The sequence below is a fragment of the Fundulus heteroclitus genome, chromosome 15 (genome assembly GCF_011125445.2).
Source record: "Fundulus heteroclitus isolate FHET01 chromosome 15, MU-UCD_Fhet_4.1, whole genome shotgun sequence".
Taxonomy (NCBI): domain Eukaryota; kingdom Metazoa; phylum Chordata; class Actinopteri; order Cyprinodontiformes; family Fundulidae; genus Fundulus; species Fundulus heteroclitus.
The window spans coordinates 1,624,618-1,646,833 of NC_046375.1; the positions used below are offsets into that span (position 1 = coordinate 1,624,618).

At 37.2% G+C, this 22,216-nt stretch overlaps 2 protein-coding genes across 3 annotated transcripts in view; both read right to left on the reverse strand.

The window, feature by feature from the left end:
* Positions 1 to 12,003: 12,003 nt before the first annotated feature.
* ptrhd1 (peptidyl-tRNA hydrolase domain containing 1) lies at positions 12,004 to 12,646 on the reverse strand. Its single transcript, XM_012877386.3, has 2 exons — positions 12,401 to 12,646; positions 12,004 to 12,290 (listed from the first exon to the last, which is right to left on the reverse strand). Exons 1-2 carry the CDS (start codon positions 12,608 to 12,610, stop codon positions 12,120 to 12,122), a joined length of 381 nt encoding a protein of 126 aa, XP_012732840.1. The 5' UTR covers positions 12,611 to 12,646; the 3' UTR covers positions 12,004 to 12,119.
* Positions 12,647 to 14,391: 1,745 nt separating this feature from the next.
* Positions 14,392 to 22,216, reverse strand: part of fam184a (family with sequence similarity 184 member A) — a 210,500-nt gene continuing 202,675 nt past the window's right edge. For both annotated transcript variants that reach the window (XM_036147195.1, XM_036147196.1), the window contains one exon: positions 14,392 to 15,341. In XM_036147195.1, the coding sequence (XP_036003088.1) occupies positions 15,260 to 15,341 (82 nt within the window). In that variant the 3' untranslated portion in view covers positions 14,392 to 15,259. The remainder of the gene's footprint in view (positions 15,342 to 22,216) is intronic.

A 22,216-nucleotide genomic window follows, 5' to 3' on the forward strand; every position in this document is an offset into this window, starting at 1 on the left:
ACCTAACAGGGAGAAACCTCCAGCAGACCCAGGTGCTTACAGATTCACTTTTATTTAGTAAATTCACAACAAATGTCTCAAAGCATTTTACAAAAATATAATAATAATAATAATAATAGTAATAACGTAAATTCAAACTGTCATATTTTCAGATTCAGTCAAGTTCAATTTATGACTGAAGACTTGATTTTGCAGCAATCTCTCATACCCAGCATGCATGCAGTGACAGTGGTGAGAAAAACTCCAACTTAACAGGGAGAAACCTCCGGCAGAACCAGGTGCTTACAGATTCACGTTTATATAGTAAATTCACAACAAATCTCTCAAAGCATTTTACAAAAATAAAATATAATAATAATAATAATAATAGTAATAACATAAATTCAACCCTGTCATACTTTCAGATTCAGTCAAGTTCAATTTATGACTTAAGACTTGACTTTGCAGCAATCTCTCATACCCAGCATGCATGTAGCGACAGTGGAGAGAAAAACTCCAACTTAACAGGGAGACACCTCCGGCAGAACCAGGTGCTTACAGATTCACGATTATATAGTAAATTCACAACAAATGTCTCAAAGCATTTTACAAAAAAAATATAATAATAATAATAGTAATAACGTAAAATCAACCCTATCATACTGTAAGATTCAGGTTTTTTAAAAATGCCGCCAAGTTCAGTTTCTGACTGAAGACTTGACTTTGCAGCAATCCCTCATACCCAGCATGCATGTAGCGACAGTGGAGAGGAAAAACTCCAACTTAACAGGAAGAAATCTCCTGCAGAACCAGGTACAGATTCACTTTTATTTAGTAAATTCACAACAAATGTCTCAAAGCATTTTACAAAAATATATATATAACAATAATAGTAATAACGTAAAATCAACCCTATCATACTGTAAGATTCAGTCAAGTTCACTTTATGACTGAAGAGTTGACTTTGCAGCAATCTCTCATACCCAGCATGCATGTAGCGACAGTGGAGAGAAAAACTCCAACTTAACAGGGAGAAACCTCCAGCAGAACCAGGTGCTTACAGATTCACGTTTCTATAGTAAATTCACAACAAATGTCTCAAAGCATTTTACAAAAAAATATAATAATAATAATAATAATAGTAATAACGTAAAATCAACCCTATCATACTGTAAGATTCAGTCAAGTTCAATTTATGACTGAAGACTTGATTTTGCAGCAATCTCTCATACCCAGCATGCATGCAGTGACAGTGGTGAGAAAAACTCCAACTTAACAGGGAGAAACCTCCGGCAGAACCAGGTGCTTACAGATTCACGATTATATAGTAAATTCACAACAAATGTCTCAAAGCATTTTACAAAAAAAATATAATAATAATAATAGTAATAACGTAAAATCAACCCTATCATACTGTAAGATTCAGGTTTTTTAAAAATGCCGCCAAGTTCAGTTTCTGACTGAAGACTTGACTTTGCAGCAATCCCTCATACCCAGCATGCATGTAGCGACAGTGGAGAGGAAAAACTCCAACTTAACAGGAAGAAATCTCCTGCAGAACCAGGTACAGATTCACTTTTATTTAGTAAATTCACAACAAATGTCTCAAAGCATTTTACAAAAATATATATATAACAATAATAGTAATAACGTAAAATCAACCCTATCATACTGTAAGATTCAGTCAAGTTCACTTTATGACTGAAGAGTTGACTTTGCAGCAATCTCTCATACCCAGCATGCATGTAGCGACAGTGGAGAGAAAAACTCCAACTTAACAGGGAGAAACCTCCAGCAGAACCAGGTGCTTACAGATTCACGTTTCTATAGTAAATTCACAACAAATGTCTCAAAGCATTTTACAAAAAAATATAATAATAATAATAATAATAGTAATAACGTAAAATCAACCCTATCATACTGTAAGATTCAGGTTTTCAAATAATGCCGTCAAGTTCAGTTTCTGACTGAAGAGTTGACTTTGCAGCAATCCCTCATACCCAGCATGCATGTAGTGACAGTGGAGAGGAAAAACTCCAACTTAACAGGGGGACACCTCCGGCAGAACCAGGTGCTTACAGATTCACGTTTAATTAGTAAATTCACAACAAATCTCTCGAAGCATTTTACAAAAATAAAATTTTAATAATAACGTAAATTCAACCCTATCATGCTTTCAGATTCATTTTTTTTACAATGCAGTCAAGTTCAGTTTATGATTGAAAACGTTTTCCATCCAAGGAAGCCCAGCAGATTGCATCCAATCATTGACTTGCAGCATTCGCTCCTGGACAGTTGACTTTGGAGCAATCTCTCATACCCAGCATGCATGTAGCGACAGTGGAGAGGAAAAACTCCAACTTAACAGGGAGAAACCTCCGGCAGAACCGGTTGCTTACAGATTCCCGTTTATATAGTAAATTCACAACAAATGTCTCAAAGCATTTTACAAAAAACAAAATAATGATAATAACGTAAATTCAACACTATCATACTTTGAGATTTATGTTTTTAAACAATGCTGTCAAGTTCAGTTTATGAATGAAGACTTGACTTTGCAGCAATCCCTCATACCTAGCATGCATGTAGTGACAGTGGAGAGAAAAAACTCCAACTTAACAGGGTGAAACCAGCCGAATAAGATGTAAAGTCTGCTAGTAAAGAGTCATTATTATTATTATTATTATTATTATTATTGAACCATGACAGCTGACCTCAAGCATTACCTTCTGGATGAGCAGTCAGTGCCTTGGAGTAACTTTGGTCACTCCTGGGAAAGTTCTCCGCATGTTTTCTCTGTTTGTAGGTGGATATTGGTTCTACATGTGGTTCTCTGGAGTCCAGTAACTCTAGAAATGTTTTTGTAAACATCTCCAGACTGATAGATGTAAACTTTTGATCTGTTCTTGAGTTCCTTTAGACCGCAGCATGACGTGCTCCTTTTGGCCTGCTTCATGTTGTCAGTCAGGTTCTGTTGAACTGATTTCACAAGTCAGGCAATAATCAGCCCCCCCCCCCTAAAAAAAAAACAAAAAACAAAAACAAATATTGATCTATCAATAATTACATAATTACTATTACAATAACTAATAACATGGAGCCAAGTTTGTTTGGGTTAAAAAAACAGCTTTATTAACTCAGTTTATTATTGATATTCAAAGGTTTTTGATCTGAAACTGCAAAACTAGAAGAAACCTGTGAAAGCAAAACCTTTTTCATTGCACTGTTAACATTTATAAGACTGGAGTTTTTAATATTTGCGTACCTGGTATAAATTAAAACCCTAAAGGTCCACAGATCCTGCAGAATGAGCTTGGTGCAGAAATAACTCTGTATTTGAACATGTCAGACCGAACGGCTGCACATGCTTTCTGACTTTGTGTTTCCATTCTTTGAGACATATTTCCAGCCAGTCTTTGCTGCAGGGGCTGTTTTGCTCAGGTATCCCTCATAAAAACTACACCTGAGCTGTTCTGCTAAAGTACCGGTTTGTCCGGGTTTTAACATTTTTGCGTACGTGGCGATTCCTGAATGTGGACATGTTTTTTAAAACATCCATCTTCATCACGTTCGAGGTGAAAGAACACGGTGACGTTCTGATGTGTTCGTAGGATCGCCCAAGAAATTCCTCCCTAATTCATGCAGTCAGAGAAAGAGACTGAATTATTAACGTGAAATTTCAGAACCACAAAAGGTCCACTTTGGTGCATGAGGCGGCGGTGTCGCATTTTAAGGTTGTGGTTTGCAAGAAAATGTCAACTTTTCAACTTGTTTCTGAACTAGAACTATAAAATCACAGCTGCGCAATCATCAGGGTGTTTCATGTCACAAAGTATTGATTTAAATAAAGTAAACAGCTTTAGATGATTGCAGTTAAATCTATATAAATAGAAGCATATTTAGCACGGAAGTTGTGATTTTTATGATACATTGTTGCCTGAAACCTCAAAACCAAAAGAAAACAGGCATGTTGTTATATCTACTATATGTAAACTATATGTAAAGCTCTTCACACATATAGATAGATAGATAGATAGATAGATAGATAGATAGATAGATAGATAGATAGATAGATAGATAGATAGATAGATAGATAGATAGATAGATAGATAGCTTTATTGTCATTTTGTGTGCACAAAGTGCGTACAGAATGAGAATTTCGTTTGCATACAGCTTGAAAAATCACAGTAGATTGCGCAAATTTTCAGGATAAAGATGCAGCAGTGATTTATGTAAACAATTGAACTGTAAAACAATGAATGGGAAATAGACAGTGTACTATTCACGGTATCCAACACAGCTTTTTGTTTTAACTTCCCTGCAGACATGTTTAACTAGTAGAGCAGATTCTAGACTAGCTGGTGGAAAGAGCGAGACTTATTTTAATTACTTAATTTGTGGGAGAAAAGCAATGGACGCTAAACAAATCAGGCCTCAGCTTTTTACTTATCACTCATTAAACGAGCAAAAGTTACTTTTTGAAAAACAAAACACTTAATTAGGTTTTCAAGCAAGTTCAACAAGTCAAGTCGCTCGATCCAGCAAATGCACTGATGCATGAAAGTAAGTTTATTTATCAAACACCTTTCTCAGGAAAAATAGATTAATTAATGATAGAATCAATTATATAATATCACACACACACTTAAAGCCCTGGTTATTCCAGCCAGCGCTGTTCATGTGCTCCACGATGCCCTGAAAGGGAGAAATCTGAGTGATTAACCACAGCAACGCAACAATCAGAGCGACGCACGTCAGATGACCCAGCAAAATCCTGAATAACTTCACATGTGAACGACAGCAAGAGATAATATAGTATAGTATGATAATATATTTATATATATAATAAGGGTTTGTGGCTGGAGTCACTCAGGAAGGTGGGCAACAAAAACAACTCAAAACACACAGCAAGACACCGTTCATCTGAAGCTATAACAAAAACCTGAAAGTCCAATTAATAAGCTGCTTTTTAAAATACCGACACACTCTATGCCTGACGTACGCTGCGGCTGAAACCTTCCTGAAACCCTGTGTGTTTAAAAAGGAGGAAATAACCACACAACCAGGATAAAATTACTACAGTCATTTATTTATTTAATAAACAATTAAATAAATGTAAAGATAATACTAAAGCAACATGGGGAATATCAAATAATGTGATTAAAAGTGAGGGAGTAAAATCAACTTTTCCTTATTATTTTGTCAAGAAAAATAAAGACATATATGACATAAAGGAAGTTGCAATTTTTTTTAAACGTGGGGTTAAGTCTGGTAGGGAATAAACCAATAATAGAGGATAAACTGAATACACTAGTAAATACGGTCAAATATATTTTCCTTGACAGAGTAGAAACAGAGGAAATAAAAAATATTGTAAATAAATGTGTAAACAAAAGCTCAACAGGCTATGAAGATTTAGACATGATGACTGTAAAAAGTATAATAGAATCTATTATTGAGCCATTCGCTTATATTTGTAATCTGTCTTTGTCAACAGGAATTTTCCCAGATAGAATGAAAATAGCTAAAGTAGTCCCATTATAATAAAATTTCTTACTGTTTTCAAACAATTAACAAATTATCTACGGCTTTGAGGTGGATAAAAACAAGCAATTTGACATACTTCTCTTAAATTTCGCTCTTCATTACGTGAAACTTAACAGCCGATTAGAGAAGCTCGCTTCTACATCTAAATGCCTTTAACAGAGAAAAATGGCGACTTGATGACAACCAGAAGAGCTTTTTTTTTTTCCCCAGGAACACATCAACCAGAAAATAAAAAAACCCTGCATGCTGCTGGATTTAATAACGTGGATGAGGACACAATTATCTGGTGGGTCAAGGCAGGCGAGCGCTTTGTGTCTCTTTTTTAAGCAGACACACACTTTACACACTTTTTAAAATTGGCTTTGCCCTCATTTTCCTGATAAAACTCAGGAACAGCGAGTCAAGGAGGCGACGGCTGCATTTATCCTGTTTTATTCTCCACCTGTCAGATGTTTAAAACACGCAGAACCAAAGATCTGGTCCTGTTGAAGCAACGGCAGAGGTCACAGGGAGATTGCTGAGGGCGCTTCTGCATCCGCTGTTAAAAGCTGAGCTCTGAAGACGCGCTAACAGCAGAAATTAACCATTTTCCCCCTGAAAAGCTCCTCCTTTCAAGTCGATATTTCTGCACACTCCAGTAAACGTTGCTCGGGTTACAATAATTTTCCAACTCTGCGTAGAAATACGAAGGGAAAACCCATCAGTCAGTGACTGCGGACTGTTTGAGCAGGTCAGAGACACACAAAACCTCCCAGAGCTGGAAAGAGTCGGCGAGCTGTCTTCTAAAAGCGAAAGGAGAGACGCGTGGACGGCTTAAAGCAGGGGTGTCAAACTCATTTTGGTTTAGGGGCGGCATTCAGCTTAATCTGATCTCAAGAGGGCCACATGAGTAAACTCATTGCAAGATTAAATAGAACTAATAAATGTGGACTTGTTGTTGATTTTTATATTAAATGAATTTCACTTTTACACAATATATTATGAATAACCTCAGCGTTTTTAAGAAAAGTATTTTCAATTTTCAATTTCAACAATACTTTTACTCTGTTAAACATTTACTTGTGCATTATGCATAAGAACTGATCACAGTGATTGTACAATGTTGAAAAACATTTATTCATATTTTTTGGATCTTAAAAACACTGTCCTGCATTACAAAATACATCAAACAGATAAAAATTAAGAAATGATTTAAAATCAATTTTCCACACCTGAAGCTTAATCTGCTGATTAAAACACAGCGCCCCTCGTGGACAATATAGGAACTGCAGGTTTTCAATTAAACGAAGTACATGTTTTTTTCAATAATTGTATTATCATTCTCTTCCTTTTATCTCCTCTTTATTTCACCTTTTCCCTTTTTCTTCTTGTTCTTCCTTTCCTCTCCTACTTTCCCATTGTAGTGTCCATATCATTTGAGATATTCCCCGCATGAATCATAATAAAACTATTCACATTTATAAATCAAGCGGAGCACTGTGGCAAAAGCAGTACTGCTCCACTTGTGAAAGTCAAATCTGATGAGCTCTTTTTGGAATTAGGACAACAATTCTTATTGCCACATTGCCAGAAAGGACACTGAAAAAAAAATTATATATATATATATATACATTTTTATTTTATTTTTTTTGAATAATGATAATGCATTTAGCTACCGGGCCGGACTAAATTGTTCGGCGGGCTGGAACCGGCCCACGGGCCCTATGTTTGACACCCCTGGCTTAAACGAAAACACGCAACCAGAAGCAGAAACAGGGAGAGCTGATCATGGAGCACCCTCTGTGGCTTTGATTTTAGGTAAATTAAACTTACAATGAAAAGTACAGCAAGTGGAGTCTGGTGCATTTTTCCTTTATTGTAAAAATGCTGTTTTTTTTTTATATATAAATAATTCTTTGTAAAAACCTGTTTATTTCCCTCTGCAGGCTTATAGGAAAATATATTGTTGAGTGGAGGATGTGAGACGTGTAAGAAGTGTTTATGGATGTCCGTCCCCCAGCAGGCCGTACCTGGACCTGGTGGCTGTGAACAAATTGCCTTTTTAGGGGATTATTAAAGTTCTTCTGACCTGAGATAAAGGAGATGAAAATTTGCAACCAGTGTGATCCGACTTCTCCTCTATGAGCGGCCGAACGCTGTCCTCCACGATGTCAGTGCTATGGCAATACCATTAACATTTAATCACAATGCTTGATATTAATTACTGATAACTGCAACGTTATTTTTCCTGGTCAAAAGCTCTTATTCAACATATCTGTAATTTAGTTTTGCAGAGTAAGATTCAAGCTATTTTGCCATTCATGTGTCATTTATCATCATAGCTCTAAAAATTGTTAGCAACAGTCATTTTAGAGATCCTTCCAATTAGTTGATTTAAAAAAAATGCTACAAATAATGTATCAAGTAAACAAAAATATTATATGTTTGAAAAGAGAGCAAGTAGTTTTACAGTTTTTTTTATAGTATTTTTTATAGTTTAACTATAACTTGAAAGGAACAGAAGTCTAGATTTAGAACCACTGTAAAAGAACGGAGCGTTACAGTTATACAGTTATGGAATTACTTCAACAAAGAAATTAAAGAAACAAGGTCACTTACAGCATTTAAAAATGTATTAAGTAAATATGAAATTATGGAATAAATGAATCAATAATAATAATAATATAATATTAAGAGAAATTTAGCATTTGTCTCTTTTCTATACGATGCTCTTTGAAGCAGAAAGGTTTTTGCAACGCAACAGCACTACCCACTGCTCCACTGTGCAGCCCAAGATTCCTCATGCTGGCAATATTTTTAAACAGCCTTTTGTACTGGTAAATGTATTAGGAATTATAATAAAAAAAAATATATATATATATATATATATATATATATATATATATATATATATATATATATATATATATATATATATATATATATATATATACATACATACACACACACCTAATATTAAAGATTTAGTGGAGATTAGATCGTCATTCTCGATAAAACCAAACTCAATGTAACCGTTGTCATACTTCTTAATTTTAGCTAGTTTGGCTTTTACCTAACTTGATGACGTGGACGGAGTTAAATATTTGTCCGTTGTGTTATTTAGTTCAACACCGACCATCCTCAGCAATGCCTCCTCAGGCGTTTCACGGACCCCAAACCCGTGGTTCGTGGACCCCCGGTGGACAGGGGACCCCAGTTTGAGGGCCGCTGCTCTAGAGCAGGAGTTCCCAAACTTTTCAGCCTCTGACCCAAAATAAAAGCACCAGTAACTGGTGACCCACTTTTGATAAGGGGTTCCTTCTATTTTTTCCGGAAATTGTTAGAATAAAGTTATAAAATTACGAGAATAAAGTCATATTTTTAATAAGAACTCTAATAAAAAAAGTGCAGGGAATACTAATCAGTATCAAATCATTCCATTACTTCAATGTTTCCAATAAAACTCCTTCTCCACTGTTTCAGTCTTTTTACTGCACCTTTTAGGCATCCTTTTTTTTTTTATAGTATCCTGTCTGGTAATGTAGCATTAAGAATTATTGTCTTAATGCCAAAAACAGCCCCACAGATTTTACTTTCACAAGTGGAGCCTTACTGCTTTCACCATAGTGCTCCGCTTGATTTATACATGTAAACAACTTTATTGTAATTTATGCAGGGAATATTTCATGTTATATGAATACTACAATAAGAAAGTAGAAGAGAAAAAAAAGAAGAAAAGGCAAAAGAAAGAGGAGATAAAAGGGAGAGAAAGATAAAACAACACCAGTCTGCCTCTTCACCTGCAAGGAGTGAAGAAGTACTGTTCTTGCACAAGTCCCTATTCACTTTACCTGGATTTATAGGTATGTATATATATATATATATATATATATATATATATATATATATATATATATATATATATATATATATATATATACACACTGCTGACATATATATGTATATATCATCTTACCTTGTGTGGAATGTTGTAAATATATATACAATTATTAAAGTATGTCTGATTCTGATTCTGAAGAGAGATGTAAAAAGAACAGCATAACCAATGGATAAAGTATTAAAGCTACAATAAAGTGACGCCTTGATACCATCACTGAAGAATATACAGTATTAATTAATACGACATGTATAAAGTGGCAGCTGAAGATAATAATAGGGGCTTTCTGTATTTATCCTGTAAATATCCTACAGCTGTAGCCGATTATAAGTCAAGCAATGTTGTTTTTGTTGTTGCTCCTGCACTAAACTGCTTTTCAGAGTGAATCCTGAACTTTGTTTGTACCGTAAAGCCGGAGCTGCAGAAACAGCCGAGCTGTTACAGGGACACTTTTACATTTAACACGCAACCCCATTATCAGAGAGGTCAAGGCAGGCGAGTGGTTCATCTCTGCTGTTTTTTTTTTTCCTTTGACCAGACAGAAACTTTAAAAAAACTGAGGAATATTCAGATAAATTTCCTCTGATCTTTTTATTTTTTTTTAACAAGATCACAAGGATTCATGGAGGTGACAACCATACAGGTTCATGGCCTGGCTGCTGGTTCAGAGCAGACGTTTAGCCGACAAAACCAGGTCAGCAAAGAAACGCTTCATCTCTTAGCGTGAGATAAATGTCTGAGGAAGAGCAGCTGGTCACATCTTTTAATAAATCCCCCCCGCATTGTTACAAACAGTTTTTTTCCCAGAGAAGCTGCAGAAAAACTCACTTTCTTTAAAAACGTTTACTTCATCTGATCAATTTATCCTAAAGTTGCAACACATGAAAGGATTAAAGCTGAGGTGCGATGCCAAAATGTGACGCAGCCCACCTGAACAGGTAGAACAAAGTCTGCGCCTCCTTCCACATCAACGCCTTTTCAGGACCTATTGGTCATTTTCAAAGAGTTTTGATATAAAGGTTCCTTAAAGATAACATTATTTAAGCATCAACTGTGATTTTTGCTTTAAAGGACCAGAATGTTTAATTTTTTTCTTCTAAGTTACATCATAGGTTAAATGGAAAGTCATTTACAATGTGTTAATAAAATTAACAGTCCTTCACTGTTTTCCTTTTACATTTCAATGGGGTTAAGGGTCTTGCCCAGGGACCCAGAGCAGCCGTCTGCAGGAGTTGAACCCAGAACCTGTTGGACACAAACACAATGCTCTTTATCTATATTTCTTTTGTGGTGAATGTTGTATATATATATAATTATGTTGTTTGTATATCTGGAGCATGTAACGAAAATAATTTTTCCTCTGGGATTATTAAACTATTTCTGATTCTGAAAACTCACCTTTTGTAAATCTGCATATTCTCTGTGATGTGTTTCATGTAGGTTAAGCTGCTGCTGCTGTTGCTTTATTGTCTTTTGTTTGTGGCTCTAACTTTTCTTGTACGGTATCCTTCAGTGTGACGAAAGGCGCTTTTAAATATAACGTAATATTATTTACAAAAAAGAAGAAAATTGGTCATGGGACTTAATTAAATTGTGCTGTAATAATTACACAAAACGCTAAACACCCTTCCCCAGCTCACACCCTGACTCCATCACCCCATAACTTATCTATTTGTGTACATATATATATATATATATATATATATATATATATCTATATCTATATATCTATATCTATCTATATATATATATATATATATATATATATATATATATATATATATATATATATATATATATATATATATATATATATATATGTATGTATGTATGCAAACAAAATTTTGTTCTGTACGCACTCTGTACATACAAAATGGCAAATAAAGTTGTCTAAGTCTAAGTCTATATATAAATAAATAAATAAAACTACCACTTCTTTGTGCTTTTGTAGTGTTCCCCACAGAAATGTCCTGTACCGGTAAAATATTTTCCTTTTTTTTTTTTTTTTTTTACTGTACATGGCAATAAAGTATTTCTGATTCAAAAACACAAGCCTCCACGTTTGAGATGAAAATAAAATACTGCTGTGGTGAATGAAATCGGATAAAATTACTTTAGATCAGAAACACCCAAGTATTTACCTATTTTATTTCTTCTTATTAGAAACATTTAAGTAGTAAATGATTTGATGCTTGCTGTATGTTTGTCAATTTATGAATAAAAACAATTAAGCTTTGAATGTTAATGATGAAGCTTGCCCCAGTGAAACTAAAGAAGTCTAGTCAAGGTCTTACTTAATTTATTCCTCTGCTAATGTTTTGTTTTTCTTTTCCTATGCAATATTTTACTCTGTAATGTTTTTATATTCACATACAACACTTTAAGTCATCTTGTTACTGAAATGTGCTACATGAATAAACTTGCCTTGCCTAGTGAGTTTGATATTTCTGCCGCTGTTCAGCAGAACAAGCAGAGGAAATTAGATTAGAGAAAAGGCACATTTCAAATGTTGTTAAGTTTAAGAAAAAGTATGACACATACATCAAAAATATGTAAAACAGCCTATAAAAAGAAAGAAATCACAGCACTCTTAGTTTAGTCTGACATGTTCCTCTTGAACCAGAATTTATTCACGTAAACATTGAACCAGCTGAGATTATTTACAGCTTGTTTCTGGCGCCCCCCAGTGGACGCTTGTTGCCACTTCAACGAAGAGTCACTTAAACAGCTTGAACTTTTTCATCAGCGGCTGCACGGCGTCTTTGGGGTAAGGCTTCAGAGCCAGACAGGTGGGGATGTTCTCCGGCTGCTCGATCCACAGTTTGTGGGAGACTCCCGCCTGGGTCAGGGTGTCGGAGAGCCCGGAGAGAGCGGCCTCATCCGGAGCCTGCGGGGCAGAAAACACAACAACACACCGGCCTTCAGCTTCCAGCCCGCATCCGTTTCCAGCTTCACATCTGAAGCGACCGACTGACCACTGCGCATGCGCATGCTCACCCCCAGCACCACTTTGTGCATGGAGTCCAGCTCCTCCAGGTACCGCTGCGTGTCCGGGTCCCCGTAGTGCAGGTGGATCGCGGCGGTGGCGGCGTGGCAGGCCTGGGTGATCACGGCCCCCAGGGGCCACGAAAGCTGGTGGACCAGATCCGAGCGGACCACCACGTACTGGACCAGCCGGCCAGGAGCGCCGGCACCGGGTGCTGCCATCTTCAAGCTGGACCGGATTCCGGTTTGTTTATGTTCCGGGTCCAAAGCAGAAAAAAAAGCAAACCGCAACAGCGCCCCTGGTGGTTGGGTTTTATACAGCTGCGGTCAGAAAGATGCACTTTCCTCCTTTACAGCTGAGGAATTAAAAACCAGTGTTGTATAAAGTACTGAAATCTCAGAGTCAAGTAAAAGTATAGGTACCTCTCCAAAATACGACTTTGGTAAAAGTCCAAGTCACTGACTGAAATGTTACTTGAGTTAAAGTCTTAAAGTATCTGAAATGTCCTGTACTTAAGTATGAAAATTACTGTAAAAATAGATGTACTCAAGTAATGTAATGAAAAGTATAAGTAAAAAGTAAAACAAAGCAAATGCAGTTTGAATGACATTTTTTACATTTTGGTAAACTTTGAAGGTCAAATTCACTTAAAATAATATAAACCAAGTGCAGGAGACATTTAGACCAAGTTTAGACAGAAAATACAACCTTTTTGTAAGATTTCAGTTTTTCTTCTTCAAGTAAGGTCAGTGCTATACAAATTTTCTCTCTCTCTCTCTCTCTCTCTCTCTCTCTCTCTCTCTCTCTCTCTCTCTCTCTCTCTCTCTCTCTCTCTCTCTCTCTCTCTCTCTCTCTCTCTCTTTCTCTTTTTTTTTCTTTTTTTTGTAGTAACGAGTAACTAAACCAAACATTGAAAATGTATTGGCGTAAAAGTATGCAATTAAGTTCGAAAATATAGTGAAGTAAAAGTGAAAGTTATCAAAAAAAAATTATACTCAAGGAAAGTATAAAGTACTCTAAAATATACTTAAGTACAGTAGTGAAGTGTTTATACTTTGTTACTATACAACACTGTTAAAAACTACATTAAAATAATAATGGATAATATTGTTTTATTGTTTGTCATACTGAGTAATTTAGAACCTTGCAAAGTAAGCTTTCCATATCAAATAGATTTTTTTAAATATTATTGTTTAATATTTATTCACTATAGCCTGAATACTCACCTGTACACTTTGACTTCTCCTGCATTGTCTACATTTAAATTGTTTACTTTTAAATCACTGCTGCACCTTATGCTGTAATTAGATTTTTTTTACTGCAATTAACAAGCTGTATGCAACGAAATTTCGTTCTGAACGCACTCTGTGCATACACAATGACAAATAAAGTTGTCTAAGTCTAATAAAAATGTTGATTAAATACATAAAAAAATAACTATTTGAGTTTTGCAATCTCAAATCACATTTTTCTTCTGTACTAATACTAATAATATAAAACATTTTATTTCTCACATCTGTTATATTGGAGAATTTAAAACCTTAATATTTAAGACGAGCTTCCAAAATTTGGAAGCTCGTGTAAATGACACTTTTGCCTGTCCAGATAAATAATTAATCACAATATTCTAAAATATTAATAATTGCTACTTATATTGTTATATTGAGAAATATAAAGAATTTTATAATAAAATAATTGCTCATGCACAAAAAAGCCCATAAAAATATTGATGTTTTATTGTCTATTATACTGAGGAATTAGCCTGATCTGTTACTTATGCCTTCATTAAAGTATAAAGATGATCAGGAAAAGGAAGCAGAAGATTATATCTTTGTATTGTGTCAGCTTAATTAACAAGGTTTGTTGCATTGAAAATGTTTTTGCCATTTCTTGTTAATAATGTCGCTTTAAATGGAGATCCTTTTGTCAAAAGTATATAATTAAAACTAATTTAAAAACTGCCATTTCATCCAAATCTCATAAAAGAGCAGACCAGTCCAGCTAAATGTCACAATAATCTTTATTAAGCATACACGTTATATTATAAATATAAAATGCTATTTTTGTTTTTAAAATCGGTGAGACATCATTATATCTGTGTTGAGACAGACAACCATACAAACAGGTTTTAATATTCTAACAAAATCCGCTGAAACGTCTACGCAGCTGTAACAAACCGTCCTAAAGTCCGAGCCCGTATTCATGGAGACGCGTAACTGATCTGGGATCAGGTGAATGTCACCAGAAAGGAGGAGGGGAAACTGGTCTTGGATCAGCCCTCCTAGCCTAAGATGCTGTGTGCAGTAGACCCACATACAGAGAGAGAGAAAGCACAATAATCTACCATTTATTTCTTTATATATATTTAATTCTCACTGTAGTCCAACTATGGCATTTAGCAGCATGATAACGCACCACTTGGTGTTTCCTAGCTCAAAGAAACTGCAACAGAAGTCGGAAAGAAATGAAATCAAATAAACATCGAACATACGGATGATTATTGCCACTGTACTAAGAGAGAAACTCGTCCACAGTGAAACAATCAAATCAGATCAGAGTGATGACGTCCGGTCGGGTTCAGCTCACTTTCCGCCCGGTCGTCTCCACGTCTCAGTCCAAGGTGTTAGTTAGTGACATCAGGTTCTGTTGTTCACCGACGGGTCGATGAGAGTCCGTTCTCAGACGGCGGCTGACCGGATCTGGAGTGAACTGACCCCCACGACCGTAAAATGACAATAAATAACAAATAGTTTCAACATTTTTTTCCATTTTTTTTTTCTTCCCCAGATTTTTTTTTTTTCTTCTGATGCTTTATTTTTTTTTCTTTAAGTTTGGTCGACATGCTGAATCCTTTTAGAAGTTCTGGTCAATCAAAAGGAAAAGTACTGGGCGAACCACTCCTGGCGCTGGGCGTCGGCCTGGTCGATGGCAGAGTCCTTCGTCTCAGGAGGGCTTGAGGAGGAGGAGGGGGGGCGCCGACAGGGTGAGGGTTAGAGAGGAAGTCAGGGTTAAATTACAGTCAGCCAGGGAAAGTTCAACAAAGTTCTTCTGCTTCTGACAACAGCAAAAAAAAAATGTGAAAAACCTTTAATGAAGTCTGGAGAACGACTGATCAAGAACACTTGGAGAGATCCCAAGCAGGTCTGGTTTATAATAACAACAAACTACTGTTATAAATACTTCTAATCTAGGAGGTTTCTGTAGGGATATTAATCCAGGAATGTTCTGACATGTTATTATTAATTTTATGTGTTTCTGTCCACCTGGATTATATGCAGCTACACAGAACATTGTTTCCTGGACAAAGCTGTGAGGTTCAGGACGTGTTTCAGCACAGAGACGCATTAACCAGCTGACAGGCTGAAGACGGTGTAGTGCACAACTAAATCCACAAGGGGGAAGCATGACTGCATTTATGTTGTCCATGGGCTGTAGTTCAAATCCCAGTATGGAGTTTGCATGTTCTCCCTGTGCATGCGTGGGTTCTCTCCGGGTACTCCAGCTTCCTCCCACAGTCCTGTTGGATTAATTGGTCTCTCTTAATTGGTGTGAGTGTGTGCGTGGTTGTCTGTCCAGTGTCTCGCTGTGTTTGGACTGACGACCCGTCCCCGGTGGACCCCGTGTCTCACCAAATGACCGCTGGACAAAGGCACACCATAACCCCCCCCCCGCAGCCATATAAGCAGGTAGAGACAATAAAGAGGTGTTATATCTGTGAAATCATCACCGTTTTATTCTGTTTGTGCTTTCTTTGTCACACTTAGCATCAAGCTAACTTTAATATTTGACCCACTCTTCTTTGCAGAATTGATTCAGCCATATTGGAGGCTTTTCACACACAAATGGCCACTTTAAGGTCATCCTAACTGGGTTTAACAATGCAAGGTTGGCTTAGGTCACCACCCTAACTTTGTTTGTTCTTTTACTGTCCGTTCAGTTTTTAATGTTGACTTTGTGGAGCGCTTTGGGTCCAACGTCTAGCTTCGTAACCCAAGGGTGCCTGAGCCTAAAGTCTCAGACTGATGGTTGGATGTTTTTTCTTCAGGGTTTTTGGTTAGAGAGCAGGATTCATGGCTCCATCAGCACAGCAGCCCCAGATCATTACACTACCACCACCGTGTTTGACTGCAGGAAATGCTTTGTTGGGTTTACACCAGCGGGTGATGTAGTCGTTTAGTCATGGTTGAGGGCTTGAAATCATTTAAAAACTGATTTTTATCTTAAATCCTGTTATACCTTTGTCACAAAGCAAAAACAAAAGAAATCTCTAAAGGGGTAAATACTATTTCCCAGCATTGTCCATGGTCTGTAACTGTCAGTACTGTAGTATCACCAAATCTTCTCAGCATTAGAAATACATGTATTTTCCTTCATCTTTCTTTATTCAGGACATGTTTTCTAACAGAAAAAATGGTGACGCTCGATGCTGTTTTTATCTATATGGCGGCAAGAAGCTGCAGTTCCAATCTGCCTCGTGTCTTTGGGGTGAAAACATGTTCCCCAAGGTTGGATCTAATTAGGCTAAGTGCTAAAAACAAACACCTACTTTAGGCGTTCCTGCTTCCCTAATTGGCTACTTCTAAAACAAACACTCCCAGAACCCCTTAGTGACATAAAGGTTTTTTGCTATTTTTCATGTTCAGAGAAGTCGATTTCTTCCCCGCTGACTTCAGCATAACGAATCAATCTGAAACTCTAGAGGGTCACTTATCAAGAAAACATTAATTTAAACCGCACACATAGCATTACAATAAATTAGTATCGCAGATTCCTGTTAGCAAGACAACAAAGGCTAGGTTTGGAGAGCAGAAGTGTGATAAAAAGGAAAGGAGAGGAGGAGGAACAGGGGGAGTAAGATGGAAAAGGCACGAAAAAGATATTAGAGGACGAGATGATAAATGAAGCTGGAAGAGAAGAGAGAGTCAGAAGTCTTACAGAGATGACAAGGTGACCTTTTTTTAGATCAACTGCTGCCAGAAATACTGCAGAAATTCCTGTTATCCCAAATCTTATCTAATGCAACCCTGGCTTGAGTTTTAAATGAAGAGCCCCAAACCTTTCGCTTTCTTTGGAAACTCGCGGTTCGTTAAGTTTCGAACAATGCAAACATAATTGATGCCATTAATCCCGGAAATGAGCTTCATCCCACCTCAGAAGAGCGAGAAACACAAATCTTCCTCCGTGGCTCAGTTGGGATGAACTCAGTTACAACGAGCTTGAATGAAATATCCCTTAAAGTCTGCAGCCATCTGCATCGACGGACGCTGCAAACGTCACAATGTCCCTGGTGTTCATCTGTAGTTTTGATTGCACACCAGGCAGCATTACAACATTTTATTACTTTTAGCTAAAAACTCAAAATCGGAAATATGAAAAGATTACCAAGGAATGGATACTGTTAAAGCAAAGGTATTCAGATTAAAAAACGAAAAAAATAAAAATAAAAATCTGATTGTATCGTTTATATCGGAATACAGTGAATTAATCATAATGCGCGTTTATATGCACCTGGCTTTATTCAGACTATAATCACTTCGACGTGCGCAGTTATCAAATTTCCATAAATTAAACCACAGAAGAAGAATTACTTCCGTCTATGCTGAACAATGAAAAATAGCAAACAAAGCAGGATTGTACGAGTTTGTTTGTCTCCCAGCCGTCCAGGTTGGACTTGAACCAGGTTATAATTATGCTTGAGTCGTTACAGAATAAATACCAATTTTGGTCTCTTTTAATGTTTCAAATACAAAGGTTGCATCAGGAGCCCCAACAGTATTTCTTCCACTCAACAACGCGGAAATATGTCAAGTTTACGTCGGGCGCACATGCGCACTCGGGTCTGTTTGTCACGTTTGGAACATCTTGATCCCGACAAACGTTTACATGCATGTCAACTGGATTATCAATTGGCATTAACCCCCCTCCCTCATTCGGATTACAATTTCATTCCAATTGAGTTTAATCTGATCACAATATTCCGATTGGCGTGTTTATATGACACATTTTTATTCCGATCGGCCCTTTATTCCGATTACTTTTGTCCATAGAAACATAGCTAATGAGAGCTGAGAACAAGATGAAATACGTTGCTTCAGTCTTCAGGAGTACAAATGTTATCCAGAACCTACAACTCTTTCTATGGTTTTAAATCAGGTGAATTAATGTGCAAAAACGTTTAAATGTTCAGTAAACATACACTTGCATAATTTTTCACCAGATTACGACTGCCCTCTGGTCTTTAGGACCTCCACGTTGCTGGATTGTGGCTAATGAGGTAAACCTCATTTCAGTTTTAAGGCACAATTGACGTTCCTGTAATCAAAAATTTGCCAAACTGGTTCTGTCCTGAGAATCCGCACCATAACGCTACTGCCACAGGCATTACATCGGCCCTTGAATATCGCTTCACATGTGGGGAAATTCCCCGGGTCTATGAAGGAGGTTTCTGCACCACAACCATCAGTTTCAGGCTTGCTTATAAGTACCATGGGAGATTGGAAGAGGATGGGTTTAGTTTAGGAATCACTGCACGCTGCTGGGCGTAAAATCTTTTTACTCTGTTCTCATACATCGACAAATGCAGTCAGAGAGAAACAAGTACTAGTTTCTTGGTCATCCAGGAACTGGCCCGTATGCACAATTTGGAGGTGTGTGTGTTACTCCTCAGCTAGGAGCATACCCATCACTATGTATAAGGGGTCTGAGGATGACACGTATTTCTTAGAGAGAAGATACTGATTGTTTCTTTCAGATGCTTTCTGAGTTCCTTGTGGTTGTACCTGTAGCAGTAAGAGGCAGGATGGGAGAGCCAACAACAGGGGAAAAATTTACCGTAAGCCAGTCTGTTTCTGAACCCAACTGCTTGGGATAATTTTCTTTTCCTGAAAAAAATATTTCTTCCTTTATGTTTTAAATTACTCATAAATTAAATTAAATTTGACTGTATAATATGCTGAAAGATAATCCCACAACAATATACACTGCAAAAGTGGAACTAAAAGTAAGTAAAAGTTTCTTGAAATTAGTGTATTTGTCCTTGATTTGGGCAGGTAAATAAGATTATTTGCCAATGGAATGAGTATTTTGATGCCTAAAATAAGATAATTAGATAAACTGCACTTGAAATAAGATGGTGGAGATCAATTTTTCCTATTTTAAGTGCAAAATCTTATTCCATTGGCAAATAGTCTTATTTACCTGCTCAAAACAAGGAAAAATACATTACTTTCAAGAAAATGTTACTTACTTTTAGTTCCCTTTTTGCAGTGTATTCTCAGATCTAAATATTAATGCAATGCCATTTGTCCTACAATCATGGTGTGTGTAGTGACATTCAATAGATACATTTTGGACTCATCTGACAATTGACTGCAAGACTATACTCTCATAGTATTTTATTTGCTTGTCCAAATGATTACCAAACTTTAAATTAACTTAGATTTTTGTTCTTCAGCAGAGGAGTCTAAGTTTGTAGCTCCTCCATGTGGACCTGCACTGCAAAAAGGGAACTAAAAGTAAGCAAAATTCCCTTAATATTTGTTTACTTTTCCTTGATTTGAGCACCTAAATAAAACTATTTGTCAATGGAATGAGAATTTCTACCCATAAAATAAGATAATTGGATATCCTGCACTTGAAATAAGATGATGAAGATGAGTTGTTCCTATTTTAAGTACAAAAATCTTATTCAATTGGCAAATAGTCTGGTTTACCAGCTCAAATCAATGAAAAATACACTAATTTCAAGAGGATTTTACCTACTTTTAGTTCCCTTTTTACAGTGTGTCCTGCTATTTATGACAAATGTATGCGGGGTCACACCTCAGGGATATGCTGCCACTGCTGGTACCAGGCTTCTCCTCACCCCACCCAGGACCCGATACCATGCCACTCTGATAATAAATCCCTACTACCTGTGAACCTAAGGTTTGGTGCACGCTAAAACAGTCCTGCTCCATCACACGTAAAGAGGAGCATTGCTGTAACGTAGACGCAACCCAGAGGACGGCTTCAAGACCCTACAAAAACCATCCGTGTTTGGGAGGACTCTTAATATTGTGGTGCACTCTTGGCCTGGGGAGAAGGAGAATTAGTCACAATACTTAAATGTATGTTTTTGTTGCATTAATACAGAGCAGATGTAGATCTTTGGTTTATTGCACTGCAAATGTAAAGGTTTGCAACATCATTAGCCTAACAATATAGCTGAGTTAAGCTTGATTAATTATATTTTGACTAAAGCACAAAGAGGAGAGACACCTTTCAACAACTTACTGGGTCCAGTAAAAGCCTCTTTAGCGACATATCGGCATGATAACCGCTGAAAATGTAAACATATCTGTTGATATCTAAGCTACAAGCCCTCAGACAGTCACTAGTTAAGGCTGCAGAGTGTGAATGTGTTGCTGTATTGCTGGTAGGGTCCATCCAACCTGTTTTCTTTTCCAGTTGAAATCATTTGTGTGTGTGTACTTATAACTAGAGTGGCTCATGTTACTCTGAGCTACCTTTATAGTTTTACTGCTATAGGCTTAGGCTACTGGAGGATATCAGGATTTAATTTCCTCACTCTATAGAGTTCTACTGTTCTTCAATTATGCATTATGTGTTGTCATTTCTGCTTTAACTTTCTGTTCTCTCTCTTTTTTCTTCATAGTAGGTACACCTGGTCTGGCGTTCTGTTAACTGTGACATCATCCAGAGAAGACGGCTCACCCGCTACTACCATCTAATGTAGAACAGATTACTGGATCAATGTGTGCTTCTGTGCTTTTTTGTCTGTCTTGTTGTGTCTCTGTTCTGTCTTCTCTAACCCCCAGTCGGTCGAGGCAGATGACCGTTCATACTGAGCCTGGTTCTGCCGGAGGTTTTCCTTCCCGTTAATGGGGAGTTTTTCTTCCCACTGTCGCTTCCTGCTTGCTCAGTATGAGGGATTGCAGCAAAGCCATGTACAATGCAGACGACTCTTCCTGTGGCGCTACGCTTCTCCAGGAGTGAATGCTGCTTGTCGGGACTTTGATGCAATCAACGGGTTTCCTTATATAGGACATTTTTGACCAATCTGTATAATCTGACCCAATCTGTATAATCTGATTAAACTTGACTTTGTAAAGTGCCTTGAGATGACATGTTTCATAATTTGGCGTTATATAAATAAAATTGAATTGAATTGAATTGAGTGCGTGTGAAAGGATTGTTCCAAGCTTTTGCAATGCAGCCATCTTGTTTCGAACTGCAGGACAGCATGCAGCACACATGCTACACACCTAAACACTTCCATCAGAGTACACCACCTGCCATGCAAAAAAGATACACTACATGTGTTCGTGTGTGAAGCTCGTTGCATAATTTATCACCTAGATGTCATGACACAAAGGAGCCGTTTGTCGGACTGCGGAGTTGAGCCGTTTCTAGATCAGAGGTCACAGAGGCAACAGTCCATAACTGCACAGCGCAGCATCTGCTTCATCGTAACTCAACAAAATAAAACGTCGTTTATGAGAGCGGTCAACGTGTTTTGGAGCCGGGGAGGAAAGAGTGACATGCTGAGCATTGGGTGAGGATGAAGGATCACAAAAAGACACAATGCAACAACATAAAAACCACAACGAGTGCCGACAAGTGTTATAACTTCCTGCAGAGAAAAAGAAAAAACAACTAGCATGCGCACATTTACACGCTGATGGACACGACTGAGGAAAAAAGACTTAAAGGAAGGGAAAAACAACATGCCCCTTTTGCATTCCAATGCCATTCTTTGACGCCTCAGTCACACGTGGGACTCGTGTTCATGTCCAGCTTGTATTTTTGCTCCTTAAATATCTTTA

Coding starts and splice junctions, on each gene's coding strand:
- ptrhd1 (XM_012877386.3), bottom strand. CDS start 12,610: ATGGCAGCACCCGGTGCCGGCGCTCCTGGCCGGCTGGTCCAGTACGTG. Junction 12,291..12,400: donor TGCACAAAGTGGTGCTGGGG/GTGAGCATGCGC, acceptor TCTGCCCCGCAG/GCTCCGGATGAGGCCGCTCT.